This window comes from Copadichromis virginalis, linkage group LG3 (assembly GCF_057382275.1).
Source record: "Copadichromis virginalis isolate Kocher_CV1m ecotype Utaka linkage group LG3, C_Virginalis_male_GT1.1, whole genome shotgun sequence".
In the NCBI taxonomy this organism is placed as follows: domain Eukaryota; kingdom Metazoa; phylum Chordata; class Actinopteri; order Cichliformes; family Cichlidae; genus Copadichromis; species Copadichromis virginalis.
The window spans coordinates 37,353,731-37,369,842 of NC_140620.1; the positions used below are offsets into that span (position 1 = coordinate 37,353,731).

Consider the following 16,112-nt stretch of genomic DNA (forward strand, 5'->3'; position numbering starts at 1 on the left):
CGAGAAGCACATTAATTCATAAATGTGATCTAACAAAGGTAAAGGGAAAAAATTAACCATGTTTGCTGTTCATATGGCTTGTAATTGGGATGAAGTAAACATCTGTTGAGTAATTTAACATAAAATTGTTTGATAGTGTTAATTTAGAAAGCCAAAACTCTAGCGGGTCCACCAGACCCGTGAACACTGGCTGAGTAACAAAAATATGAACACCACACAAGGGTTAAAATGCTGCCTTTAGACTGTGTAATTAAATATATCTGATCAGAAGATATAGCCATACAGCCAAAACATAGCCGGTTACATGCAGACTTAGAGGATGAACTGTACTGTGCAAGCCTTTACAGTATATTTATCCACATACTATTGAATCCACAGCACACATGACAGGCACAGTGGTTTTAAGAACACTGGGCAAAATCTGAAAATAGTTACAGAAGCATAATAGGATATGGTTTTATTTTAAACGTCTGAACAAGAAAAAAGCTGATATGTTTGCGGTGTACAGCTGAGTGTAGCTTGTAGCTGCTGACTTAAGTTTAAAAGGAAGGAAGCCCAGAAAGGGTGTAGTTCAAAGAAGACAAACTCTGAAGAAGAGCTTCAGTTATGAACCACACTGCCTCCTACTAACCATTCTTTGCATTACACCAGTGACAAAAAAATATCTCCATATTGCCTGTATGTATGTGTTCAGCCCCCTCTCAACAAAAATTGTTGTGCAAAAGCTTGTTTATACACTTAGATTCAATCATGAGCCCTCAGTTTCTCACAGACATTGAAAATATGTTTTACCTCCTCTAATACACTCGCCTTCATTTTATACTCGTGGCCACCTTTTAATGTCACAGATGGGTCGATACTTTCTCTTGATGAATCAAACTGCAGTGAAGAGGTACAAACAAACTCTGTACAGTGATGTTGGTGCTCACACAGTCCAATCATAACCATTCTGTAAGGATTCAGTGATACTCTGTCAAAATAATACTTCACTTAATAGACTTATCACATGGTAACATGCCATGATGCAAATAATACATTCTGAAGTCAAAGTCTTTATCACTTACCATCAGAGGTGTGGGAAATATTTAACACCGAGCCAAGTAGATGAATTTATTATTCCTTAATCCACGCATCCATCCAGCCTCTTCCACTTATCCAGGGCTGGGTTGCAGGTGCAACAGCACAAGCAAGGATGCAAAGACCTTCCTCTCACCATCTTACAATGCTGTGATTGCAGCCATTCTCCGACTCTCTGTGAATGGTACTGATAGCCACTGATCAATGGTCTTTGATCAGTGATTGTTGATCAATGGTCATGTCAATTTGCATATTAACGATCAAGGAACTGACCTTAAAGCCCATTGTTCATTCAGTGGGCTGGTTTCAGGCATTATGCACATGTACTGTTTATAATTTAGGGAAACCTGGTGTCAGCTGAGACTGAAGACGCCACTTGGATGAATGACCAAATGTTTCTCCCACTGAAAACATTAGATCCAGATGAAAATAACATTCCTCTCCCCTGGCTACCACCTCAACTTTAGACAAGACTGCTAACTAGTATGATGTGTAAGCATGTTGCAAAACCCTCTGCACTCTACATGTCAATCTCAAAAATTCAATTCAGTCATAGAGCTGAATGAAGCTTCCGACTCTTTAATGAGTACATAGTAATGTGTATATAGAAATCATAAAAAACAAATTTATTTAATCATTTTAATCCTAACAAATCCCTCCTTTCAAACGTATTTTATGTGTGAATCAAAAGAACAGGCGCTTTGTTCAGCTTGCACAGCTTCCCATCCAGTGTGATACTCAGCCTTTCCAGCTTTCTGCGTTACCTCAAGTGGAGTCCTGTGCTCAAGTCGGTGCTAATTCAGCTGTCTGCCTCCTTTGGTCAGTTACTGGGTCATACAGACCGTCAGCCTGTCCCCTCAGGAGAACACACCAACCAAACAAAGGCACACAGCATTAGGGGCTCCAACTTATCTCTCGGCTCAGTCTTGAATCCTCCTCACCTGATTCATCACTGACCCCAACCAGCAAAGGGATCTGACAGGATGGTGTCGCATGTTCTTCCATTAGTGCATTAAACATGTATCATATGATAAAAACACTCCATCAGTTTGACTAAGAGAACTTCGACCGCTTACCCCTCACATTTATATTTGGTTTATATAAATGTGGCCTTCTGTAAGCGTGACTCAGAATCTGTTGTCTCCAGTCTGGCACTTGACAGCAACTCTGCCAGCGAGCATTTCCAATCCTCCTTTCTTCTTTGCTCTGAAACCTCGGGCAAGTTATTAAGAAACTCTTCAGTTGACACGGAATCTTCTCTAAACTCACTAAAATGCAGCTTTGAAAAATAATCTCCAGCTCTTTTCCATCCTCAGATTGAATACAGTGAATAAGGTGCTTTTGTCCATTTTTCGTCTCCGTACTGAAGAAGAACTTAGCGGGAGCATCTATTTCAGCAATAGTTTGAAAACAGACGTCAAGACAGGAATTGGCTTACCATCCCGATTATCTCCGTTATTTTCGTAGGTAGCCAATAGCCCCGTGATTATCAGCAGTTACCACGGCTGACTAGCCGCATCAGAGCCAGTTCTCTCAAAAACATTTTAAATCCAGCTACAGACACGTGACTGGGCAGACGTCACATGCAGTAAATTTGGGCCCATGTGCGGTTTGGCCTTGCAACTTCTGATTGGTTGCAGTGACCCGAATGGGCATCATTACTGTGATTCTATTGGCTCAAACAATTAAAAACAGGTGTCAATCATTCACATTGGACAAAAGAAACCAAAGTTACAGCCCCTCAGAGGCCAATTAAACGCTCCATGCGCACAGCACAAAAGGCCCATTGCTATGTGAATGTGTGGTTCATTCTTCAAAAATATTCAAAAACATGCAGTTTTAGGCCTGTTAATAAAATTAAATCATTTCTGCTCTTTAATATCTAAAAAATTCAATATGGTGTCCAATGTGTGCCAAAATTGGACATCTTTGTACGACTGGATATTTATGTATTGACAGTGCTGTAATTTTTCACTGTTTCAGTTTAGAAACCTAAATCTTTGCACAGATGATGTTTACATGTTGGTTACTGAATTTCTGGAATAAAATCTCAACTGAAGCATAATTTAAAAGAGTTATATGCTAAAAAAAAAATAAAGAAATAAATTAGGAGAGGAAAAAAGTCTACTTACTTTTTCTGTCTTCCAGTCTCAGTAACTTTGACACAGTAATATCTGTTACAATATTTACACCTCTGATTAATTTTCACAAGTGTTAGCTTTATTGTGATACCAAGATTGTATACTCAGGGTTTGTAATTGCAGAGAAATAGTCAATTAATTTTGGGCATTTCATTTTCGAGCAGGAAGCTCCGAAACCCCTTTGGGGCTTAACAGGCCAGACAAATCACAAAGGACCTTAAGAGACAGTGAGTTAAAGTGGACAGTATATCCTTAGTTTCTTAACATAAAATTCATTGTTGCAGGCAGGGACAGCGACAGTGATCCCCTTAAACAGATTTTTAGTTTGCTCATATTGCACCGAGTTATTGGTTCTGTTATTAGTTAACTAACATAAACTAATGTATTAGCAGCAAGCACCCAGTGATGTCACGTTCTGTACTGACACAAGATGGCGCAAGAGGAACTGAAATAAGGATACTAAATAAACATTCTGAAGCCCAAAGCTACATAAATGTTAGTCAATCGCCATGCAAATCTATCTAGTCCTCAGACACATTCTGCAGACATAATGTATCAGAAACAGCAGTGCTGAGATGATAATAATAACAATGATGACAATGATAATCTCCTTAGCCACAAATCTTAAAAATATAATACAACACAGTAGAAGTGCAGAATAAAATAAATGTTGCAATTCATCATAGCCTGCTACAGTTTCACAAAATACATATTTTGCATCTTTATACAAATGGGATAATGTTTGTTTGTTTGTTTGATTTTTCACTGATCACAGAATTTCTAACTCTAACTTATGAAGGATTATAAGTGTTTTGTTGGCCTGAGTTTCTACTTTAGACTCTGTACTTTATGTAAATTGTTTTTTTTTTAATTAATTTGGTTTTTCTTTTAATTATTTATTAGAGGAATTAAGTTCAAATGTTTCCTTCAGGCTACATAAAAACATACATATCTATTTTACTTTTAGCTCAAATGTGTTTAAAATATACAATAGTGAAATGGCTCCTTTGACCTCTACATAGATCTGTTAATGTTCTCATTTTGTGATGGATTTTTATGTTTGACCCCAAACACAGGAAATGACTCATTGTGTGGTTGAACTGAAACTAAAGACTTTGTATGTAGAACTACTTGAATATACACTCAAGGACCGTACGTGCCATCAACAGCTTTTTCAACAGTGCTCAAAATCATCAGTGCTGAACCAGAACAATAGATTTTAAATATATTTTAGAAACTACAAAAAAGCATATAAAAACACCCAGCACGCCCCTGCGGGCGGTTTATCCTTCAAGCTCGGGTCCTCTACCAGAGGCCTGGGAGCTTGAGGGTCCTGCGCAGTATCTTAGCTGTTCCCAGGACTGCGCTCTTCTGGACAGAGATTTCCGATGTTGTTCCCGGGATCTGCTGGAGCCACTCGCCTAGCTTGGGAGTCACCGCACCTAGTGCTCCGATTACCACGGGGACCACCGTTACCTTCACCCTCCACATCCTCTCGAGCTCTTCTCTGAGCCCTTGGTATTTCTCCAGCTTCTCGTGTTCCTTCTTCCTGATATTGCTGTCATTCGGAACCGCTACATCGATCACTACGGCCGCCTTCTTCTGTTTGTCTACCACCACTATGTCCGGTTGGTTAGCCACCACCATTTTGTCCGTCTGTATCTGGAAGTCCCACAGGATCTTAGCTCGGTCATTCTCCACCACCCTTGGGGGCATCTCCCATTTTGACCTCGGGACTTCCAGGTTGTACTCAGCACAGATGTTCCTGTACACTATGCCGGCTACTTGGTTATGGCGTTCCATGTATGCCTTGCCTGCTAGCATCTTGCACCCTGCTGTTATGTGCTGGATTGTCTCTGGGGCATCTTTACACAGCCTGCACCTGGGGTCTTGCCTGGTGTGATAGACCCCAGCCTCTATGGATCTTGTGCTCAGAGCTTGTTCTTGTGCTGCCATGATTAGTGCCTCTGTGCTGTCTTTCAGTCCAGCTTTGTCCAGCCACTGGTAGGATTTCTGGATATCAGCCACCTCCTCTATCTGCCGGTGGTACATACCATGCAGGGGCCTGTCCTTCCATGATGGTTCCTCGTCTCCATCCTCTTTCTTGGGTTTCTGCTGCCTGAGGTATTCACTGAGCACTCGGTCAGTTGGGGCCATCTTCCCAATGTATTCTTGGATGTTCCTTGTCTCATCCTGGACTGTGGTGCTGACACTCACCAGTCCCCGGCCCCCTTCCTTCCGCTTAGCGTACAGCCTCAGGGTGCTGGACTTGGGGTGAAACCCTCCATGCATGGTAAGGAGCTTTCTTGTCTTTATGTCAGTGGCTTCTATCTCCTCCTTTGGCCAGCCTATTACCCCAGCAGGGTACCTGATCACGGGCAAGGGCGTACGTGTTGATGGCCCGGATCTTGTTCTTACCATTCAGCTGACTCCTCAGGACTTGCCTGACCCTCTGCAGGTACTTGGTGGTTGCAGCCTTTCTAGCGGCCTCTTCATGGTTCCCATTTGCCTGCGGGATCCCCAGGTACTTGTAACTGTCCTCTATGTCTGCAATGTTGCCTTCTGGTAGTTCAATCCCCTCAGTTCTGACTACCTTGCCTCTCTTTGATACCATCCGACTACACTTCTCCAGTCCGAACGACATTCCAATGTCATTGCTGTATAGCCTGGTAGTGTGGATCAGTGAATCGATGTCTCGTTCACTCTTGGCATACAGCTTGATGTCATCCATGTACAGGAGGTGGCTGACAACTGCTCCGTTCCGTAGTCGGTATCCGTAGCCAGTCTTGTTAATGATCTCACTGAGGGGGTTCAGGCCTATGCAGAACAGCAGTGGGGACAGAGCATCTCCTTGGTAGATCCCGCACTTGATGGTAACTTGTGCTATGGGCTTGGAGTTGGCCTCTAGTGTTGTACGCCACATCCCCATTGAGTTCCTGATGAAGGCTCTTAGGGTCCCATTGATCTTGTACAATTCTAGGCATTCCAGTATCCAGCTGTGGGGCATTGAGTCATAGGCCTTCTTGTAATCAATCCAGGCAGTGCACAGGTTGGTCAGTCTGGTCTTGCAGTCTCGGCTGACTGTTCTGTCTACCAGTAGCTGGTGTTTTGCACCTCTGGTATTCTTGCCAATTCCTTTCTGTGTCCCGCTCATGTATTGACCCATGTGCCTGTTCATCTTAGCCGATATGATACCTGACAGGAGCTTCCATGTAGTACTGAGGCAGGTTATTGGTCGGTAGTTGGAGGGGACCGGTCCCTTCTTGGGGTCCTTGGGGATCAGGACCGTCCGGCCTTCAGTTAGCCATTCCGGGTGTCTTTCGTTAACTAGCAGCTGGTTCATTTGTGCTGCCAGACGCTCGTGGAGTGCAGTCAGCTTCTTCAGCCAGTAGGTGTGAACCATGTCGGGCCCTGGTGCTGTCCAACTCTTCATACTGGAGACCCTTTCTTGGATATCTGCCACTGTGATGGTTACTGGACCCTGTTCAGGGAGGTCGCTGTGGTCTGCCCTCAGATCCTCTAGCCACTGAGCATTGCCGTTATGGGTTGCATCCTTCTCCCATATGCTCTTCCAGTATTGCTCCGTCTGCTGCATTTCCTCTTTACTATATCTATATATCTATATATATATATATATATATATATATATATATATATATATATATATATAGATATATATACCAGCTTTTTGTAAATTCCTTGGGTAAAATCTTGGTGTCACCTTTTACTGCTGTTACAGTAATGGAATAATATTCGAATGAAAGCAAAGCAATAAATCAGATACTGCTTCATTGTATAAAACACTTTAAGAGTGAACTGGACCAAAGCTGGCCTATAAGTGGCCGGCAGAGGGAGTGTCTGCTTCCCCTATAATCAGAGGAAGCCCAGACAGCAGGACATTGACTTTCTATCTGTTTTCACACTGTGTCATGCATACTTAAATGTGCCGGTGAAAATTATTACTATTATTTCAATATAGGCAGATCATATGAGCATTTGTCAAACACAAACAGAACAAAGTCAAATTCTTCTCACTGTACTCTTGTCATCATTCCTTGTTAACTCTCTTCTGTGAGCTGATAACAGAAAACAAGACATCTGCTACACAGAAGACTTCAGGCTGAAACCACAGGCTGCATTTCCTCTTTACTAGGTGGCCCAAACAGACATCGTGAGGCCTTACAGTGATAAAAATAAGCCCGTGGGAGAATAGTCAGTAACCACCAACAGTATTTTACACACATGTAGGCTGCTTAAAAGAACAAATACTTAATTCTGTAATGCCATCATTGCAGTTTGATGTTGTGTTATTCTTGCTTAAAGTTGCTTCATGGTGAAAATGTATCACTGTATTTCATTGCAGATTTGAATAGAATATAATTGTCAAGAATGTTTTGCATCTATCAACAATGCAATATAGGTCCCTCTACCATCTGGCCTTTTCACTCTTGCTGCAATCCTAGCCTAGCTTCAACAACTCTTTTCCATTTCTTTATGGTGGCTCATCAATCGTATCTTTGTGGAGGTATCAGAGCTATGCACTTCACCCTTTTCTTCTCCATTCTTCATACATCCCCTCACTCTCTAAGATTGTCTAAACTATCATTTTCCCCGATTTGGTCGATCTAAATTCTTTAATAATATGGGTCAAATGTGACCTGGAACAACCTCAATATATCTAAATTTTAACAGGTCAAAATCGGTCAAATTTGACCTTAACAATATGTTAAAAGCTACAAAGCACAGAGAGTTTATGTTAAAAAAGACAAAATAAAAAAAACACATACGCATATGATCTTACTCTTACTTACTTTAAACAGCTCTCTAAACTGTACATTTTTTCTTCTTTTGCTTTGTACTGATGTCAGCTCATGCAGCAATTTACTTGATATGGTTATGGTCATCAAATAGCCATCTGTGTGCCCAACCCCCTCACAGTGTGTGGGTGTGGGTGATGCGCCGTTCACTTTGTGGTGGTTTTTTAAGGTTTGCTGTGACACTAAACACAGGAAATGACCCTTTAGATGGTTGATCTTAAGCAAAGCAAAATCCTCTAAAAACATGTGTTTATTTATTTATTTATTTTCACCAGTAACTCTAAGTGAGCTCAGTTTGACAATAGGATTTTGCACAGACATGAGATTCGAGTTGTGCCTATGCCTCCTCCCCCCTGCAATAACAGACCAGCAGATGTCTGTGCCTGGAGATAAGATTTTTGTTGCATATAATTAACATAAAAGTAAATAATAATAATATATATATATATATATATCTATACACATATAAACATACATATATTTTGTATTGTATGTTTCGGAGTTATAGCTCCTGTTGCTCCTATTGCTGCTGAGACTACTTTCGACTTTATATTCCACATCTACTCCAGTTGCTCCTTCATGCCGGGGTATTTCTCTGTTTTCTCGTGCTCCTTCTTCCTACTGTTGCTGTCTGCTGGGTAGCCACATCTACCACAACTGCAGTCTACTGTTCCTTGTCTACCACCACAAAACTCCCCCATAAAGTGCACTGATGATTCAGTTCACTTATTAGCCTATTAGCTGTGACAAATAACAAACACACACTCATATAATATCAAATTAATTGCATGTTTACTCCTACAGAACTGTTCATATTTGGTCATTATCCATGAATATGTGACTAGCACTGTAAAAGAGGTTGTAGGATATAATATAATATAATACAATATAATACAATATAATACAATATAATATAATATAATATAATCTTAGTCTATCATGATAAGTAAATGAAGTCTCTGCACATTGCTTTTCTCCCCCAATACCTACAGGAAACACAAGCAGTATATTGCTGCTTACAATAAGTTTTGAAAGGTTCTATCACATATTAAATTCAGTTTACAAGGTCTGGTGTCTACTGGTGTTTTTTCATCTTAACAAAAAAAATAAAATCTAGTATAGCCTGAAAAAAAATTAGCTGAGCTGTCAAGAACATGTCAAACCAAAATGCAACTAATGCCTCAATTATACAGTCTCTCTGTGACGGTACACCTTCACTTTATTTCCATGGCTTCAGATCACACCAAAAGTGTTACTGGGAAACTTTTTTTCGCACTAAATTCTATTAAACATTTGAATGCATGACCTCTGCCCCTTTTACCTGCTCTGTGCATCTTGACAAAGCTTGAGAGAAGAAGAGAAATGAGAGACTAAGATGCATCTGATGTATTTCAATAGTTCCCTAAAACAGTGGTCCTCAACCCCCGGGCCTCGGACCGGTACCGGTCTGTGAGTCGTTTGGTACCGGGCCTTGAGAGTTGAGGCTCAGGTGTGAAATGTATAGTTTTCAGTGCTTTTATCATTAACTCGGCTTCCCTGGGTCTTTTCCCATGTTGTAGTTGTGTGTCTTATTTTGAAAGAAATGTTTACGTGTTACCATAGTGACCAGAGAGCCTTAAGGGGCAGAGAGAAGGATGTTACTCTAAATGTAGTTGGCACATTTCAGGAGGATGCTGCTGATAAAGTTACACAATTACACAGTGAATTCATGTTTATTATTATATTTACAAAATGCCACAGTTTTTGTCTTGGTCGTATCATTTTATTTTGTTGTATTTATCGGCGACACCTTAATTGCAGGTCCGTGAAAATATTGTCTGACATTGCCCTAAAACCATGTTGACCAATCAGAAGCTTGAAAGGAGATCATGTCTTATGGAAATCTGAAACACACTTATGTACATATAACCAGGTTTCTTTGTTAGATTTATTAAAGTAACCAGTAAGTAACAAGTAATCAAAGAAGTAAAACAGACCATCAGATAAAGGCAAAAAGGAAACCTTGTGCTACTCTAAGTGGTCTGATGTGAAATCAGCATCATACTTAAAATTTACAGCATCTAATGAAGTAAACATCACAACACACATTTCTATACATGCATATATATATGTTCTCACCCTATTTAATATACAAACTACATTCAACAAAAATAAAAATAATATGGACTAATACAAAGGTAGACTCTATTAGTTCAATAAGAAGTATAACTTGGAGGAATTGAACATAATTTATTAAGATTGAGAAATGAATCAATGCCTTTGGCAATTCAACTTCAATGACCCATCATGGCAGAACAGAATCCAAACAGTGATAGGACTTAGGAGAGTTTCCCCTGGAGTCTAAACTCTGGTGGTGGTGAAGATGAAGACTGAGGCTTGGATGGAGCTCTGACTGAGGTGTTAGTGAGGTGGAGATTGGGAGGATGTGGGTGACGCGAATGAAAGTCTGCAAGCGAGAACGATATAAGAGCACTGACATCCAAAGCATGCACACATATTTTACTTGTAATCAGTTCCTATTTCAATTTCAGAATAAAGGCTTCGTCAGATTTAGGACACATGTATCCAAAGCTCTGTAGCTTTAACAGTAAAACGATATCTTTTTCTCTAAGTATCATTTTATAGCATCATTGACTGGGATTCACATTATTGTGGTCAAAGCTCTCTGTAGTGTCATATTTCCATATAAAGGTGATGGTATTAGTACATGTACTAACCCATACACTCTGTTTCCTCTGACACTGCTGATGAAAAGTAAAAAAAATAAAAATAAAATAATTATATATTTTATTTTATGTACTTACTTCTCTTATCAAGAATAATAGTAGATGCTACATTAATGTATTCATGTGCTGGTCTCTCTACACCGTTAACCTCTAAGAAGTCTATTAAAGTTTATACTGTACCACTTCGAGTGATTCCAGAGTTTCTGATCGATTCATAGACAGAAAGATCACCTACAGGAGAGTAAAATACAAGAAATAAAGTAAAATTAGTTTTCTTTTGTTTGTTTTTGTATGTCTGTATCTTTAGTGCTAAATGACTTTTAATAGTTACAAAAGTTATCATTTTTAGCGCTGACCGTGGAGAAGAGAGGAGTAAATCTGAGTGTCACTTTGGTTAGGAGTTTGGGGTGCAGCAGAGGATTGATTGATGTTTGGAGACTGCATGAACCTAAAACATGTCGTGTAAATGTAAAACTCATGTGTAACATTGTCATGCTTAAAAAGAACAGAAACAGTACTGTACAAACCTGTTTCTACAGCGATCTGTCAAAAAAGGGAAAGAAATGCATACTGTAATCCCTTTAAAGCACCAGAATGTATAAACCCTTCAGTCTAATATAAATATGTGGTAGTCTCACCTCTTATCCTTGTGTGGCAGCATATACAGCACAACAACACGGGAACAGTGAGTAAACTTCCAAAAACAAGTTCAATGATGAAAGGCACAAGAAACGAGTGGCTTTCACATCTGAAACCTTAAATTATAAAATATAAAACAACATAAACGATGGAATAACATTTTGGATGTAGAGAGCACAAACTCTGAGTGGTCAGTGACAGAAAAGCATAGATTACAGCTAAAGTCAGACTAAAATGAAGAAGTCATGTATCTACATGTATCTCTTAAAGACAAGAAATGTGATAAATACTACTGAGTAAGAGTAAGTTGGTAAATTAAAGAAATATGAACATAAATCCAAGCAGGATGTCCTTAAAACTCCCTGAAAAGTCTTCAGTTAATCCAAATTGCTGCAGCAAGAGCAGCAATCTAGGGACTAGATTACTGACAGGGACTAGAAAGAGAGAACATATTTCTCCTATATTATTGGCTTCCCTTCATTGGCTTCCTGTTAAATTCTGAATTGAATTCAAAATCTTGCTCCTCACATACAAGGTCTTAAATAATCAGGCCCCATCTTATCTTAAGGACCTTATAGTACCATATCATTCCATTAGAGCGGATCGCCCCATGCGTGGGGCTGGATGGCGCTAACGCGTCAACGAGCTAACTGCGCTAACGCGTTGACGCCGTGCACCCCCACGCACGGGGCTAGATGCTAGATGTTTCTTACTGTTAAAAAGGAGTTTTTCCTTCTCACATTTGCTGAAGCACTTGCTCATAAAGGGTCATATGATTATTGGGTTTTCCTCTGTTTTCTTTGTATTATTGTAGCGTCTTTACCTTACAATATGAAGCACCTTGTGGCAACTGTTGTTGTGATTTGATGCTGTATAAATAAAACTGAATTTTAATTTTTACAATTTTTTTGAAAATATATAAAATGATTTATTAAATTAGGAATTTATATTAGATGCCTGAGTTAGCTTTTGTTGCTTGATATTTTTCATGGCTGGGCAAAAATATTCACAACCAGGAGGTTGAGGAAATGCAGTAGCATGCAAGGACCTGGAGCCACACATATGAAAAACGCTGCAGAGACAGCCGTCATTGGCTTTGAGGTATGAACCCTGAGTTGGTTAATGTGTTTCACCACACCAGACGGTCATAGCATGGTTTTGTGTGCATACACCATACCAAAATAAATAAATAAATAAAAGCTGTGAGATGCCAAATTGACTCCAAACCCACATGTAGCAGGACCTGGCTATTGTTGATGTATTAAAATGTTGAGCGATAGTAATAGATAAATAAAGAAGAATCAGCCCCTTCATCAGCAGTATGAGCTGCTGGCATCTAAATATTGTTTTGTTAACAGATTACTTTTATTTATTACTTATTTCTTTTGTTGGTAGTACCTATATTCATCTTTTGAGAGCGATAAACAGAAAAGTTGTATCTGGTGTTCTATTCCTGTCAGGATTTTGCTGTAAATTGAAACAAAAGTAATTCAGATCTATTGTACAACAAAATATAACAGATTCTCATTTTGGCTCCCCAGGTTTTGAGAATATATATATATATATATATATATATATATATATATATATATATATACTGTTGAAAACACGCAGTTCTTTGAATCTTTGGGCTGAAGGAAGGACAATACTCGGTGTATCAATGCTCAATCAACAATCATTTATTTCCATACAATTCAACAGTTAGAGCATTACAACGTCCGGACGGGAGAGATGCTACCAGAGGGTCAGGCACATGTCTCAAAATGGTGACGGGTTGCTCAGCTTTTTATAGTCTCTAGTGGCCCCCAGCTAGTCGTAAAAGCCAAAACATCACATTTTTTCTCTGTTACAGCGCCTAAGTTATGACCTCGGCAGTTGTTTCTCTGCTTTCTGTAAGGTGGGGGTGTGGAATGTGGTCTGTCTATCTCCCCTGTCTTTAGACACAGAGTCTCCTGCTTACAACCTTCTCTTCATGATTCAACACTTAAGCATGTCAAGAAAACAGTGTAACACATTCCCAGCAGATCAAGGATACAGAGTGATGCACATTTATCTAATGAACTAATATGTGAATATGTTCTGTTAACTCAAAAGTATAATGTGAACTAAACTACATACAGCTCACACACTCTATTTTAAAGGGTATAATATGATCTACAGCAGTATTCTAATTCAACTATTTTGGTTACATCTATAAGGTAACATATAATAACAGAATAATATCACAATACACATACATCCCTTCTTTTGACTCTGCCTTAACCAAGTAGTTTAAGACATGGGACAAAAATAATGAATGAATCAATAGCAAAGAAAGTTTTGTCAGCTGTTAATTTGATGTTAATTGTGGATTTAATTTGTTTTATATCTGAACAAAATACAACACTTACCATTTGTCTCAATTGTGACTGAAACACTGTCCTCTGTGAAGAAAACTGGGTCTCCTCTTCCTCCTCTGCAGTGATAGATGCCTCCTTCTGCGACACTGAAAGTGTGGGATGATGTTCCGTTTGTTATTCTCTGGGCTGCAGAAGACTCTGAGGTACGTCTGAACCAGTAATATCTCCATCCTGCAGAGTCGTTCACAGAGCAGTTCAGGGTCACGCTGCCCCCCAGTGAGGCCCGAGGTTTTTCAGTTTGTGCTGGTCAGTTTGGAAAACACAAGTAAAGCATTAAGGTGGAAAAAAGATGGTTACTTTATTACATCTTAATAGAAAAGAATGCCAATATTGTTAATTATTATACATGTAATCCATAACATCGATGCAGGACATGCAAATCTCATAAATGCAAATTTTATTCACAGTATAAGATAGAAAACCTATCAAAATGTTTAAAGTGATAACATGTACAATTTAAATAAAAATATTTGCTAATTACTTATCCTTATCAAGGTCATAGGGGGGCTGAATTTCTATCCCAGCTACCACAAAGCAAGATACAAGGTACACCATGGAGATGTCGCCAGGCTGATGCCCTGGAGACAGACCTGGGGAGGGTGCACAAGTTGAGCACCTACTTGCTGGGCCTTAGCCCATGGGGCCCAGCTGGGCGCAGCCCAAAAAAAGGACATGGGACCACCCGCCTGTAGACCTGCCATCCACAGGAGGCGGGCAAAAGGGCGACTGCAGTGTGTGCTTGGTGGCAGTCAATGGCATAAACCGTGGCAGACAGATTCCTGGCAAACCGATGGTTTGTTCTCTGCACCTTCAGGTTGGGGAAAGGGTCCTGACTGTGATCTGCAGTTATGCACTGAACAACAGTACCTGCCCTTGTTGAAATCCATGGGTGGCTTGCTTAAGAGTACTCCACCTGGGGACTCTGTCGTCTACTGGGAGACTTCAACACTCATGTGGGAAACTACACTGAGACCTGGAGGGGTTTGATTGGGAACAATGGCCTGCCTGACCTGAACCTGAGTGGTGTACTGTTACTTACTTTGACAGCATTCTGAGGGAGACTGCGGACATTAAGTCTGAATGGACCATTTTAAGCACCTCCATTGCTGAGGCTGCTGCACTGAGCTCCGGCTGCAAGGTGGTTGGTGCCTGTAGTGGTGGTAACCCCCGAAACAACTGGTGGGCACCAGAGATGAAGGGAGCCATCAGGCAGAGGAAGGAGTCATGTTGGGCTGTTCAGCTGAGTTTAAAGTGGCAGAAATAAGAATCAGCACCTCCAAGTCTGAGGCTTGAGGTCCTCAGCTGGAAAAGGGTGGCATGCCCACTCCAGGTCAGGGATAAGTTGCTGCCCCAAGTAGAGGAGATTAAGTATCTTGGGGTCTATTTCACGGGTGAGGAGAGGAGGAGGTTTGGAGATCTGCAGTTACTGGTTTCCTTTTATACACTCCACCTTAGCACTTTGTGACTTTGTGTCATGGTATCCGGTCAGGTGTCCCAGTATTCTGAGTTTTAAATGTATTCCTTCCTCAGGGTTCCTCCCTCGAACATACCCTGACCATTATTCTCATCACAGCCATCTGTTATGTGTTTTTTAACTTTTTGAGTTTACTATTAGCCATTTATCATCACCTTATCTTTATCAAAAATAAAACATATAACTGATAGATTCTGTTATTTCAAACATATGAGTGTACTGGTTTGGAAACAACTAGCTAGTTAATAAACAAACTGGAAGACTGAACAACAAGATAGAATCAAAATATAATGGAAATACATTCAATTGGCTTTGAAAGTATTAAAGTATAGAATGAGAGACAAACAGCGCAGATCACAAATACAATGAGTCACTGTGCCTTGTCAGAAATACTATAACAGTTAAACTCACAGGTTTCCTCCACAATGAATTCACTGCTGTCCTCTGTGTAGTAAACTGGATCTCCTCTCCCTCCTCTGCAGTGGTACAGACCTCCTTGTGAGACACTAATAACTCTGTTTGCTTCATTTCCTCTCATGAGCTGAGCTTTAGAAGAGACTGAATCACGTCTGAACCAGTCAAACTTCCAGCCAGCAGAGCCCTCCACAGAGCAGCTCAGTGTCACACTGCCCCCTGCTGGTATGGTTGAACTTTGTGCTGTCAGTGTGGCTCTGGGTTTATTTGCTGTTGAAGATACAGAAAGAGAAAAAACAGTAGATTGATGTCAATTTTCTTTAACAAGAATTTTGTTATGAAAACAATCACACTTTATACATTCAGTCAGTCATTTAAATTGTAGTGAGCTCCTACGTTAAGAAGTGGCTCGGACTTCCCAAATG

At 40.1% G+C, this 16,112-nt stretch overlaps 1 protein-coding gene across 1 annotated transcript; it reads right to left on the reverse strand.

Annotated features, from left to right (window-relative positions):
• Nucleotides 1–9,773: 9,773 nt before the first annotated feature.
• Nucleotides 9,774–15,855, reverse strand: LOC146714534 (uncharacterized). Its single transcript, XM_085450934.1, has 7 exons — nt 15,685–15,855; nt 13,791–14,042; nt 11,400–11,516; nt 11,289–11,304; nt 11,118–11,209; nt 10,942–10,992; nt 9,774–10,481 (listed from the first exon to the last, which is right to left on the reverse strand). Exons 1-7 carry the CDS (start codon nt 15,809–15,811, stop codon nt 10,354–10,356), a joined length of 783 nt encoding a protein of 260 aa, XP_085307060.1. The 5' UTR covers nt 15,812–15,855; the 3' UTR covers nt 9,774–10,353.
• Nucleotides 15,856–16,112: the final 257 nt, after the last annotated feature.